Source organism: Oryx dammah, unplaced genomic scaffold (genome assembly GCF_014754425.2).
Source record: "Oryx dammah isolate SB20612 unplaced genomic scaffold, SCBI_Odam_1.1 HiC_scaffold_14, whole genome shotgun sequence".
NCBI lineage: Eukaryota > Metazoa > Chordata > Mammalia > Artiodactyla > Bovidae > Oryx > Oryx dammah.
In genome coordinates, this window is record NW_024070198.1 from 36290795 (window position 1) to 36305372 (window position 14578).

The 14578-nt window shown below is 47.2% G+C and overlaps 1 protein-coding gene across 1 annotated transcript in view; it reads right to left on the reverse strand.

The window, feature by feature from the left end:
* Positions 1-14249: 14249 nt before the first annotated feature.
* Positions 14250-14578, reverse strand: part of VAX1 (ventral anterior homeobox 1) — a 4479-nt gene continuing 4150 nt past the window's right edge. The window contains exon 4 of the mRNA XM_040254175.1: positions 14250-14566. Within this exon, the coding sequence (XP_040110109.1) occupies positions 14250-14566 (317 nt within the window). The remainder of the gene's footprint in view (positions 14567-14578) is intronic.

Below are 14578 nucleotides of genomic sequence, written 5' to 3' on the forward strand. Positions count from 1 at the left end.
GAGCCAAAGCAAAAACAACACCCAGCTGTGGATGGCACTGGTGACAGAAGCAAGGTTCGATGCTGTAAAGAACAACATTGCATAGGAATCTGGAATGTTAGTCCATGAATCAAGGCAAATTGGAAGTGGTCAAATAGGAGATGACAAGAGTGAACATCGACATTTTAGGAATCAGTGAACTAAGATGGACTGGAATGGGTGAATTTAACTCACATGACCATTCTATCTACTACTGTGGGCAGCAATCCCTTAGAAGAAATGGAATAGCCATCATAGTCAACAAAAGAGTCTGAAATGCAGTATTTGGATGCAATCTCAAAAACGACAGAATGATATCTGTTCGTTTCCAAGGCAAACCATTCAATATCACAGTAATCCAAGTCTATGCCCAATCAGTAATGCTGAAGAAGCTGAAGTTGAACGGTTCTGTGAAGACCTACAAGACCTTTTAGAACAAATGCCCAAAAAAGATGTCCTTTTCATTATAGGGGACTGGAATGCAAAAGTAGGAAGTCAAGAAACACCTGGAGTAACAGGCAAATTTGGCCTTGGAGTACAGAATGAAGCAGGGCAAAGGCTAATAGAGTTTTGCCAAGAGAACGCACTGGTCATAGCAAACACCCTCTTCCAACAACACAAGAGAAGACTCTACACATGGAAATCAACAGATGGTCAACACCGAAATCAGATTATATTCTTTGCAGCCAAAGATGGAAAAGCTCTATACAGTCAACAAAAACAAGACCAGGAGCTGACTGTGGCTCAGATCATGAACTCCTTATTGCCAAATTCAGACTGAAATTGAAGAAAGTGGAGAAAAACATTAGACAGTTCAGGTATGACCTAAATCAAATCCCTTATGAGTGGCAGTGAGAAATGGATTTAAGGGACTTGATCTGATAGGCAGAGGGCCTGATGAACTATGGACGGAGGTTCGTGACATTGTACAGGAGACAGGGATCAAGACCATCCCCAAGAAAAAGAAATGCAAAAAAGCAAAATGGCTATCTGAAGAGGCCTTGCAAATAGCTGTGAAAAGAAGGGAAGTGAAAAGCAAAGGAGAAAAGGAAAGATATACCTATTTGAATGCAGAGTTCCAAAGAATAGCAAGGAGAGACAAGAAAGCCTTCCTCAGCAATCAACGCAAAGAAATAGAGGAAAACAACAGAATGGGAGACTAGAGATCTCTTCAAGAAAATTAGAGATACTAAGGGAACATTTCATGCAAAGATGGGCTCGATAAAGGACAGAAATGGTAGGGACCTAACAGAAGCAGAAGATATTAAGAAGAGGTGGCAAGAATACATGGAAGAACTGTACAAAAAAGATCTTCATGACCCAGATAATCACGATGGTGTGATCACTCATCTAGAGCCAGACATCCTAGAATGTGAAGCCAAGTGGGCCTTAGAAAGCATCACTACGAACCAAGCTAGTGGAGGTGATGGAATTCTAGCTGAGCTATTTCAAATCCTGAAAGATGATGCTGTGAAAGTGCTGCACTCAATATGCCAGCAAATTTAGAAAATTCAGCAGTGGCCACAGGACTGGAAAAGGTCAGTTTTCATTCCAATCCCAAAGAAAGGCAATGTCAAAGAATGCTCAAACTACCACACAATTGCACTTATCTCACATGCTAGTAAAGTGATGCTTAAAATTCTCCAAGCCAGGCTTCAGCAATACGTGAACCATGAACTTCCAGATGTTCAAGCTGGTCTTAGAAAAAGCAGAGGAACCAGAGATCAAATTGCCAACATCCATTGGATCATCGAAAAAGCAAGAGAGTTCCAGAAAAGCGTCTATTTCTGCTTTATTGACTATGCCAAAGCCTTTGACTGTGTGGATCACAATAAACTGTGGAAAATTCTGAAAGAGATGGGAATACTAGACTACCTGACCTGCCTCTTGAGAAACCTGTATGCAGGTCAGGAAGCAACAGTTAGAACTGGACATGGAACAACAGACTGGTTCCAAATAGGGAAGGGAGTACATCAAGGCTGTATATTGTCACCTGGCTTATTTAACTTATATGCAGAGTACATCATGTAAAATGCTGGGCTGGATGAAGCACAAGCTGGAATCAAGATTGCCAGGAGAAATATCAATAACCTCAGACATGCAGATGACACCACCCTTATGGCAGAAAGTGAAGAGGAACTAAAAAGCCTCTTGATGAAAGTGAAAGAGGAGAGTGAAAAAGTTGGCTTAAAGCTCAACATTCAGAAAACTAAGATCATGGCATCCGGTCCCATCACTCCATGGCAAATAGATGGGGAAACAGTCGAAACAGTAGCTAACTTTATTTTTCTGGGCTCCAAAATCACTGCAGATGGTGATTTCAGTCATGAAATTAAAAGACACTTACTCCTTGGAAGGAAAGTTATGACCATCCTAGACGGCATATCAACCCACTCCAGTGTTCTTGCCTGGAGAATCTCAGGGACGGGGGAGCCTGGTGGGCTGCCATCTATGGGGTCGCACAGAGCCGGACACGACTGAAGCGACTTAGTAGTAGTAGCAGCAGCAGCAGACAGCATATTAAAAAGCAGAGACATTACTTTGTCAATAAAGGTTCATCTAGTCAAGGCTATGGTGTTTCCAGTGGTCATGTATGGATGTGAGAGTTGGACTATAAAGAAAGCTGAGCACCAAAGAGTTGATGTTTTTGAACTGTGGTATTGGAGAAGACTCTTGAGAGTCCCTTGGACTGCAAGGAGATCCAACCAGTCCATCCTAAAGGAGATCAGTCCTGGGTGTTCATTGGAAGGAGTGATGTGGAAGCTGAAACTCCAATACTTTGGCCACCTGATGAGAAGAGCTGACTCATTTGGAAAGACCCTTATGCTGGGAAAGATTGAGGGCAGGAGGAGAAGGGGACGACAGAGGATGAGATGGTTGGATGGCATCACCAACTCAATGGACATGGGTTTGAGTGGACTCTGGGGGTTGGTGATAGAGAGAGAGGGCTGGCGTGCTGCAGTTCATGGGGTCGCAAAGAGTCAGACACGACTGAGCGACTGAACTGAACTGATAAGCAATGACATAACAGGACCTCCAAGATATGCTGTTAAATGAAAAGAAAGTTATAAAACACAAAACAATATGTACAAAATGAACCTGTTTATGTCAACGGAAAACAGAAAACTTGACAACATGTATGAGTGTGTGTGTGTGTATGTGTTTGTAAAAATGCATAAAAACTGCTCTGCAGACTTCCCTGGTGGTCCAGTGGTTAACAATCCACCTTGCAATGCAAGGGACACTGGTTCCATCCCTGGTCCGGAAAGATTCCATGTGGCTCAGAGCAACTATGCCCACGTGCACAGCTACTGAGCCAGTGTTCTAGAGCCCGCGAGCCAAGACTATCAAGTCCACGCACCGCGACTACTGAAACCCTTGCATCCTTGTGCAACAAGGGAAGCCACCTCAATGAGAAGACTGCATACCGCAGGGAAGAGTAGCCCTTCTCGCCACAACTAGAGAAAGTTCACATGCAGCAACGAGGACCCACCATAGCCAATAAAATAAAATAAAATAAAATAAACTGCTCTGGAGACACCAACATGTGGAAAGAGTATCCTTTGTTCTACCACTTTGCAAAGAGGACTCTCTTATTCTATGTCATGTACTCCACATCCAATATCTCAGTGAATCTTCACAAAAATTATAGTTACAGAATTTTCCCCAGGTGAAAATCTAGTCAGAAGTTGATGCTCAAGACCTAAAGACAAGGTTATGTTCAATATGGAAAATAAACAGCTGATCAATACTTGTTGAGCTCATAGTTGGTCACTAAGCATATTGAAAAGCAGAGACATTACTTTGCCAACAAAGGTCCGTCTAGTCAAGGCTATGGTTTTTCCAGTGGTCATGTATGGATGTGAGAGTTGGACTGTGAAGAAGCCTGAGCACCAAAGAATTGATGCTTTTGAACTGTGGTGTTGGAGAAGACTCTTGAGAGTCCCTTGGACTGCAAGGAGATCCAACCAGGCCATTCTGAAGATCAGCCCTGGGTGTTCTTTGGAAGGAATGATGCTAAAGCTGAAACTCCAGTACTTTGGCCACCTCATGCGAAGAGTTGACTCATTGGAAAAGACTCTGATGCTGGGAGGGACTGGGGGCAGGAGAAGGGGACAGCAGAGGATGAGACGGCTGGATGGCATCACTGACTCGATGGACATGAGTTTGAGTGAACTCCAGGAGTTGGTGATGGACAGGGAGGCCTGGCGTGCTGCGATTCATGGGGTTGCAAAGAGTCAGACATGACTGAGCGACTGAACTGAACTGACTGAAGTACTTTATGCTTAGGTTTTTCTATTTTATAGATGAATATTCTGATTGAAAGGGGTTGAGTAATTTGTCTAAATTCACATGGCTAAACAAAAGGCAGAGATGGAATTCAAGCCCAAGTTTTCTTACTATGGCCAAATCGTGGGGGTCTGTGATGACTGGGATGTTTGCTGCAAGGCATTGCCCCTGGGTTACTTGGAATCAGCTCCCCACTCTGCCATGACTTTCCAGGCTAAGAAAATCACTAAGTCAAAACTGGACCCAGCTCCTCACTCAGAACCTAGAGAAGCAGCCTGAATTTTGCAATTCTCAGAATTACAAAAACATCTCCGATGGCTATGGTAGACATCACTTTTCCAACTGATGGTTGATGAGGCTTCAGAATCTTCTGCAACTTAGTATGACAGTCAGCCACCATCAATCAATCCAAGTTAGCACCAGAGCTGAAACTTATTTGTCACCTTTCTTCTTGTCTCTGAACAGAGACATTCATAGGAAGACCAGGAAAAGAATCTTAAAATGAAATAATGCTTTTGTTTAGGAGTTTTGGTATCAATGTATTGGCTTACACCTAGCCTCCATCGCCGATAAGATAAAAAACATTAGCTCCTACCTACTTTCCATTCTCCCACCTGCAGCCTAATTTCAGATCTCAATACCTAACTTCAAGATTCATTAATATTTCTCCACTGTCTACACCTGCCTGATCCAGTTTTCTACTCATTGCTGCTTACCAAAACCCTCTTGTTTGCCTACAGAATAAAGACCTTTAGCTTAGTATTCAAGACCTTTCTTGATGGAGCTACTTTTCCAGCCTCATCTTTCACCTCTACTCAGTGTGTGTCCCCGATGCCTGCTTTCACTCTGTTTCATTTTATTCCCTTCCCCCTCCAGTTTCTCCCTGAGCTGCCTTTGCGAAGGCCTGAAACACCTTCCTGATCATCTCAGAATCCTACAGTCCCTCCTGACAAGCTCTCTGCTCAACCTAACCTAAGAATAAATGCCCTCTCACCTCTCTGGCATTTCACTTTCATGTATTGGAGAAAGAAATGGCAACCCACTCCAGTGTTCTTGCCTGAGGAATCCCAGGGTCGGGGGAGCCTGGTGGGCTGCTGTCTATGGGATCGCACAGAGTCGAACACGACTGAAGCGACTTAGCAGCAGCAGCAGCAGCAGCAGCAGCAGCAGCACCTCTCTGGGCTTGCTCTTCCAAGCCCAGAGCATCAGCTGACAACTGGGACAGAAACATTAAACTTGCATTTAGCTCTTCCTTGGAATGGAAATTCTGAACCTAAGTACAATGGGCTAGATAAACTTCCCTACTGACCACCTATCTAATTCAGTTTCAGTTCAGTCTCTTAGTCGTGTCCGGCTCTTTGTGACTCCATGGACTGCAGCACACCAGTCTTCCCTGTCTGTCACCAACTCCTGGAGCTTACTCAAACTCATGTCCATTGCATTGGTGATGCCATCCAACCATCTCATCCTCTGTCATCCCCTGCTCCTCCCGCCTTCAATCTTTCCCAGGATCAGGGTCTTTTCCAATGAGTTGGTTCTTCGCATCAGGTGGCCAAAGTATTGGAGTTTCAGCTTCAGCATCAGTCCCTCCAATGAATATTCAGGACTGATTTCCTTTAGGGTGGACTGGTTGGATCTCCTTGCAGTCCAAGGGACTCTTAAGAGTCTTCTCCAACACCACAGTTCAAAAGTATCAATTTTTTGGCACTCAGCTTTCCTTATAGTCCAACTCTCACATCCTGTTTAATAGATGGCAGTCTTACTAACAAATGAAAGAAAAGGAAAACAAAGCAAAACCCAGGCACTTACTACTGGGCATTTCTAGCAAACTCTGCATCCCTGTTTCTCTTATTCCAAGAGATGAGTGAGTCCATGACTGAGGTCCAGCTTGTGTTGCTGCCCAGAGCTCTGGTCTGGAGACTGGAGAGGTAGCACTGGGCGTGCCTCCCGCTCCTCTTTCATGAGCTGAGCAGTCAGGTGGGGACAAGGGGCTTCAGGATTGGAGGCCACACCTCCTCAGACCCTGTCACTGCTTACCTCTTCAGAGACGGACCTTCAGGGAAGGCGTTTCCATTGCTTATTCCTGTGCAGACTGGCAACAGGGCGCCACAGTCAGGTTCAGACTAGGTCAAGGCAGGAGGTCAACTCTCCACTTCCTTGGCAGCTGGCACCTCATGTGAGTGCATACTATGCCCCTCGGGAGGGGAAAGGGGTGAGGGGCGGGGGTCCTGGCATAGGCGACTAGAAGCCCACTCACCCCCTGCCTCTGGGGAGAAGTGGTGCCTAGTGTGCACGCCGGGTTTGTGCAGAGGGCACATGCTCCATGATCTTCCTGCCCTTTGACCCTCCCACCGCCATGTCCAGGGCTTCCGCCGGAATTCGCTGCTGCCACCAAAGCCTTGGGGGCTCAAACCCTTATGGGGTTCACGCACCTCATTCCTTCCATGACTCAAAGAAAGTAATTTCAAAGTTCCCCTTGAGCCAATCTTGGAAGGAATGCCACCACCCCGTGACCTCCATTTGATTACTAAGATCTGTTGATTTAAACTGAGGAAATACCTTGACCCCACCCTCTCTTCTCCATTTTTGCTGCTACCTCACCAACTGGTGCTGCCGCCACGCTGCCACCACCACCGTTGTCCTCTCTTGTCCCTCTTGCCGTGAACTCACCGACTGACCTCTGGCGCAAGAATCCTTGTGCTCCTGTTTCCATATCATCCCCTCACCTGCCAAAACATCTTCCAAAATATAGACCTGCAACTCCCAGATACAGAAAACAAACTGGTGGTCTTGGAGGGTGAGGACAATATGGGGGAAGGGGGAGGAGATGCGAGGTACATACAAACTAATGTGTGTAAGATAGGCTCATTGGATGCACTGTACAACACGGGGAATATAGCCAATATTTTGTAATAACTGTAAATGGAAAAGGACTTAAAATTATATTTGTAAAAAATGTTAAAAAGAAACAAAATACAGACCTGCAATGATTTCGGTATCCCCTTGGGAGACACTTCCAGTGACTCCCTATCACCTTAATGGTCAATTCCAAATATGGTTAACATGGTATGCCAGGCTCTGCCTGCATTTCTGCCTCGTCACCCACCATCTGCCCTCAGTCGCTCTGTGCTCTAGGTCCTCAGTGTTTCCTCTCCATTTCCACCACTCAACCGCTCTTTCCCATGACATCTGATGCAAGTCAGGTTCCCTAAGAGGTGGAGAGAGTGCCATGTAGGAGGTGTATTAGGAGTGCTCCAAGGCCAACAGGGAAGGGAAATGAGAAGGTAGTATTGGACAGGAGGGAAAGTCAAGCTGCACTGAAGTCTCACCAGAACCAGATGGGATGGCCCTTCAAAACTATCCAAAGTTGGAGCGTGGACCAGCAGGCTTATTCCCAGGTCTCTCAGTCGTCGGAAGCCACCAACCGGGGATGACCTTGGGCAAGGTGGTTCTCTGGTTCTCTTCAGCTGAGGCAACTCCCGATAGTGACTTACCACTGAGGCCTGCCTGACAACTGACAGCTGAAGGCTGTCTGCCAAGTCATTAAAATAATAATTTAACACTTTTGGTAAAAAATGCTGTTCTTAATGATGGCTGTGGTGTCCATTCTAAAGGCAGGGAGAGTAAATTCCATTATGACCGGCTTAACCACAATTCCAAGTCTTTCCTACAAGTTAGGACTTAAGGCCAACCCCCTCACTCTACAGATGGGGAAACTGAGGCCTGGAGATAGTCTCAGACCATCAACTACCACAGTAGCACAGTCTTGTAATAAATAGCTGATATTCGAATGACACTCCTTGGAAGGAAAGTTATGACCAACCTAGATAGCATGTTGAAAAGCAGAGACATTACTTTGCCAACAAAGGTCCGTCTAGTCAAGGCTATGCTTTTTCCAGTGGTCAAATATGGATGTGAGAGTTGGACTGTGAAGAAAGCTGAGTGCAGAAGAATTGATGCTTTTGAACTGTGATGTTGGAGAAGACTCTTGAGAGTCCCTTGGACTGCAAGGAGATCCAACCAGGCCATTCTAAAGGAGATCAGCCCTGGGATTTCTTTGGAAGGAATGATGCTAAAGCTGAAACTCCAGTACTTTGGCCACCTCATGCGAAGAGTTGACTCATTGGAAAAGACTCTGATGCTGGGAGGGATTGGGGGCAGGAGGAGAAGGGGACGACCGAGGATGAGATGGCTGGATGGCATCACCGACTCGATGGACATGAGTTTGAGTGAACTTCGGGTGTTGGTGATGGACAGGGAGGCCTGGTGTGCTGCGATTCATGGGGTTGCAAAGAGTCGGACACGACTGAGCAACTGAACTGAACTGATTCGAATGTTGATACTAGGCTGTACCAGATGCTTTACATGCCTTATCTAATTGACTATTCATGAAAGTTCTATGAGGAGCTACCATTATTATCTCCATTTGACATATGTAGATACAGGCTTAACACAATCAGCTTGGTAATGTGTCCTGGATTACACAGCTACTAAGTGGAGGACCTAGTATGTGAACTCATGTCACTCTGACTCTGGAGCCCATAACTAGTAACCACTAAGATGCATTACTTTCTCTTAGTGCAGCAAGTCACCATCCTGAGCCTTGTGAGATACTGAGGAGTGTGTGTGTGAGTGGCTGCTCTTTTGAAGACTGGATACACCACTACCACATAAAGCACAACATTTATTTTCTGTTTTTAGGCTAACAGGATAAGCGCACATGCTTCTAGATAGAAAATAAGTTTCTTATCAACTAAATAAACCAAAGAAGGTGGTGCTCGTTTTCAGCTTCAATGTATATTCCATGCCAGTTCCTCTGGACCTGGTGGCCTTGATCCTATCACAGCTCTGATGTCTCTCCAGCCGACACCTTTGGGGCCCATCAAGAAAGGTGTGCACCTGAGTGTCTTTCAGCAAATATGGAGGACTCTCCTTCTGCCCTCCCCAAACTCCCAGGTCTGAACAGGAGCAGCCCAATAAGATGGTCCCAGTTAGTTTAATAAAAGACCTTCCCTTAGATTTGTTCTTGTTGAGTTGCTAAGTCATGTCTGACTCTTGCGACCCCATGGACTGTGTAGCCCACCAGGCTCCTCTGTCTATGGAATTTCCAAGGCAAGACTACTGGAGTGGGTTGCCATTTCCTTCTCCAGGGTATCTTCCTGATCCAAGGATGAAACCCTCGTCTCCTGCATTAGCAGGTGGATTCTTTACCACTTAACTACTGAGGAAGCCCCGCCCTTAGATTTGAGATACCACCAGAATCTATCCATCTTCCTCTCCTGCTTCATTAAAATGAAATCTACTTAAGTGAGAAGACTCTGATCTATAAGGATTTCCCAATGTAGAAATGGTGTTAAATTAAAATAGTATGAGGTGATCCAAGAAACTTGTGTCAGAAAATGTGGATTATTATGTTTAATAAACATGCATCGTATTCCTACCAAACACCAGGCCCTAGGCCGGATGCTGGATGTCTCCATGAGTTTGCCTTTGAGTACAGGAATTCTCAAATGTTAGAGTGGATAAGGATCACGTAGGAAACTTGTTAACAGCACATTCCTGAACCCACCCCCAGAGTTTCTGATTATTAGATGGGGCCGAGGTTTAGGAATCTGTATTTTAACTAGTTTCCAAATGATTCTATAGCAGGTGGTTTTCATTTATATCTTGAGAAACCCTGAGTTAGTAGACAGTTTTGACCAGGTGTTTAAGTCAACCTGCAGGAGATTGGAAGATACAAAGTGTAGGGTAAAGAGGGTAATGGGCATCATTTCAGAGGGAAGTAGAGGGAAGGAGCTGGGTATTGGCAGGAAAAAAAAAAAAGAAAACAGAAAGAAGGGAGAAGTTCGGATCTCTTGATGAAGGCACCAAGTTAATCCTCAGCAGCCGGTGTAGTAGAAAGAGGCCTGGAAATAGGAGGTGGCAGACATGGTGAGCCAGACACTTCAGACACAAAAGAAGGGAATGAAGGAAAGGAGGGAGTGAGGGAAGTAGCAAGGCAGGAGAGGGAGGGAGAGAAGAGGAAGAAACAGAAAGAGGAAGGCCCTCAACCTAGGGGGAGCTTATAGTCCTGTGGTTCTGACTATGTGGCCATGGGCAAGTCATTTGAGGGCTCCCCCGGTGGGGGGTGAGGGGGTGCCTGTATGTGGCTCTTTAAAATGAGGCTAGACCTCTGGAAGTAAGGAGAAATAGAGGTGGTGTATGCAAAGGCTGTTTTGTATAAAGAATTGCTAAATGCTGCTCATTACAAATTGATTCTGGCTCAGAGTTAGGCCCACTGCAAGCATGGATGTGATCTATCTGGTTCAGCTCCTGAAGTGACTTCCCTCATCTTTGCCACACCTGACCACCAAACTCACAGGAGTTTGGTGAGAAGTTTTCCCTTTTCCTTCTCTGCTCTGAGCTAACTTGGATATGGCTTTGTGCAGGCCTAGGCATGAGATTCCTTTCAGCACGCCCACCTCCAGCTGTTCTCCTTGACCCCAGAACCCTTCCACCTTCTCCCCCAAAAGGGCCAGCTGTTGTCCCAGAAGCCACCTGCCTCCTCCTTGGCCTATGAGTCACTAGTTGAGGGCCAGAGGCTTCACTGGAGGATTCCAAGGACCAAAGCAACTGGCTGGAGGCCCTTGGGGAAGGAGAGGAGACAGGGCAGACATTAAAATGAAATCAATTGTCTATAAATATTTTTTAATTAAAATTGCAATTCTTATTCCATGCAGAAGAGTCTAAGAACAACTTTGCTCCAAGTGGCAGGCGAAATGCTCAGCAGCTCTCCCAAAGCCAGGGAGGGGAAGGGAGGTGAGAGCAGAGAAGAGATTCGGTAACTGGTTCTTTCTCCTTTTAGGGATAAAAAGCAAAAGGAGAAAGGCCAGGGAGCTGGTAAGGGATATTCTTGGTGACTCCCCAGGCTAAGGCTCCTGGGGCAGGGGGCTGAGCTTCTTGGGGGCCCTGAAGCTGGAATTTCTGTACTTTCCTTTGTTCTATAAAATTATGCCACCTTCTCACTCCCTTCTTCCCCCTTGCAGGCCCCCGGCCACCAGCCATGAATCTGCAGCCAGAACCACCCACGCATTGGCCTGGGGGCCACCCGGGCAGACAGAAGAATCAGAAAGCAGGGAGAAAGAGAGAGAGAGGGAGAGGGCGAGACTGGGGGCAGTGGAAATCTCCAGATGGAGACTGAGTGGAAGAAGGGAGAAAGACAGTCTGGAGAAGTGATGGAAAAGGGTAGAAACAAGAGGGTGGAGACAGAGAGCCCACCAGAGCAGAGAGGTCCTTAGAGGGAAAGACAAAGATACAAATCGGGGAGGAGGGAAAAGAGGGGAGGAAGAAAGGACAGGGAGGGAAAAGCAGAGAGATAGCGAAGCTGAGGGGTGTGTAGTGACTCAGAAACAAAAGTCTAGGGTTTGCAGCTGCTCTGAACCCCGGGGGGAAAAAAATACCGTGAGCTCACAGCGAGGGTCCAAAGCGTAGAGAGCAACTCACACTCAGCAACTCCACCACCCCGCCCTGTGCCACCGCCTCATTTCGGATGCCTCAAACTTGCCGTTTAGGTGCCGTACCCTCGTGGTGGCCCGAGGGGCCTCACTTGGGCAATTTCCCCAAGAGAACTGTGACCCCCTCCAGCCCGCACCCCAGCGGTTCTGACACCACGAAGAGAGGGCTAGGGTTAGGAGAGTGTGTCCCAGGCTACCATCTGCAGGCCTCCTAGCTCTCCCAGATTTCTGACTGCAAAATCTACATGGGTCACCATGGTGTGTGTAGCAGGATGGGGTGGGGGTGGGGGCAGTGGAGAGATCTCTGCAAGAATTAATATATATTTTATTCTCTTGCTCCTTCAAAGTTTCTCTTTGACAGCCGAGCGACTTCTTGTAAGTCAGAAGAAAGGAAAATCTTCCCTCTTCAGGACCCTGTGATTGCACAAATCCAACATATTGCTGCCAGGGAGATGCAGCTGAAAACTCTAGAAGCTGAAGCGTTGTCATTAGGCAGGAACTCCAGGGTGTCCAGAGACAAACTCCTAAAGAAACCTGGAAACATCAAAGTGGAAGACGGAGGAGAGAGGGACTGAAGGTCGTAAAGCATTGGGACAGAGAGCTGGAGAGTGAGACCCTCATGAAAGCCGAACAAATATCATGGCAGGCTCCTCTGTCTGAAAACCTTGTCCCAGGCACTCAGGGTACCAGCTGTAGGGCCCAGCACCCACGGGGCAGCCACCCTCTGCCCCAGACTCATCACTTGCCGGGTCTTTTCTCTCCTTTTTTTTTTTTTTAATCCTTCAAATACAAGACAAAAATACACCTCATTTATCATCATAGATATATATATTTCACTCTCACCACATAAATACAAAACATCCAAATATCCAAAACATTCAGAACAGTTAGTAGTCAGGATTCAGTAACACCTACCCGCGTGTGAATCGTTCATTATTTTCTTCACTATTTGCCTAAAAAAAAAAAGACAGAAAAAGAGAAAAAAAGAAAAAAGGAAAAGCGGGGAAAGCTTTCGACGTAAATAATTTACAATAAAATTACTATTTTTAAAATGCTCTGCGCTCACTTCGGATGGACGAATACATTCTTAGACGCTGCAGCACCCGCCGTCTGGGTCTGTGGTTTTGGTCAAAATGTGCGTGACCGTGGCCGTGGAGATGGGCTTTGTTGCGGGGAAGGGGTGAGGCCGCGACCGAGTGGAGGTCCGGGTTTCTCACTTGGAACCTTGGAAACTCTGATTTTGTTGTTACTGTTTTATAGGGAAGGAGGTGGAAAAGGATGCTTTTCCTAACCACGCAGGGAACTGATCCTTATACGGAGACTACCGACAGAGGAGGCCGGGTCGCCCCGTCCGCGGCTGCCATTCGGACGTTTCCAGCGTGCTGGAGGGTTTTGTGAATCCGGGGGGTGGGGTAGAGGGATGGGCACTGATTTGTTTCCAAACCTAGCAATGCTGCCCGGAGCCACGGATCCGGAAGACGGTAGGGAGGAGCTGGGGAGCTGCTCTACTCTCTCCCGGAGGAGCGTGATGCCGTCGGTTATCTCCTGCAGCAGCCTCGGAGAAGATCCTGAATTTTCTATCATTCGCGGCATAGGCATTTCTTTTGCTTTTTTCCCTTTTCAATTCCTGTTCAAAGTCGTAACACCCGGATCTTTAATTTTGCATTGCCCTGGATGTATTTTCTATCCTGAATTTTCTTACCGCTTCCTAACTCCATCGTTATGAGTTTTTTAAAAACTGCTTCCACTCCACTCGGTTCTGTATGGTAATTACTCTCCTTTTATTGCTGATTAGATCAAACGTATTACCACAGTCGCTTATCATGATGTTTGGTTTATTGTCTCCTGGGATCGGGGTTGGTGGTGATGGGAGTTTTTCTAAAAGGGGAGGATTCGGCACGATTTGTCCAGCCAGGAAGCTGAGTGTGCGCCGGCTCTCCCGAGATGTCCGCAAAGTGGGGCCCAGCGGCTTCCAAAAGCCCTGGTTTCTCTGGCGAGAGGAAGGAACCTCCTCCTTTTTGGTCTAACGAAACCTGTCAGCCTTTTCAGCTGGGGTCTGCTTGCAGCTTCCCTTTTTCAAATATTCATAAGCATAAAGAACGGCAGCAGCAGCTCGATCTAAAGGAGATGTCCTGTGCTTTGGACTTAGAACCAGTCTTTCCCTCCAGGGCCAGGCACTGGTTGGGGCATCAGGTTGGTTTTTCCCCCTCCAATTCTTTGGATTCTCCTGGATTCAGAAGGAAGTTGGCGCCGGAGGGTGGATGTGGGAGGACACAGAGGAGGGGGCGGGGGTATCCCAAATGGCAGAAACTGGCGCGGAAGGAGAGCTGTCAGAGGCCTCTTGGGAGCCGGGTGCCCAGCTCAGGAGCCCCGGCGCCTAATGCGCGTGAGTCCATAAATATCACCACAATAGATACTATAAATATAAATACAGGGAAACACTTCAAATCAGTCCAGCGCTTTTTTCTCGGCCCCTTCTTTATTGTTGGTCCGGGAGTAAGGTTCGAAGGCCGAGGAACTCAGGTAACGAGCGGAGAGTTCTTGTAAATTCCCGGCCAGCGAACCGGCCATTGTCAACGGGGCGGAGGAAAGACGGCTGGCGACGGAGCCGAGCAGCGAGGGCACGGGCAGGCTGAAGAGGCCGTGGCCGGCGGCCGGTGCGCCCGCGTGCAGTCCCCCGGGCCCGGTGGGCCCCGGGCCCGGAGCGCCGCCCACGGCTGGCGGGTGCGGAGATGCGGCGCCGGCAGGACCCGGGGCGGCGGCGGCTGCGGCGGCGG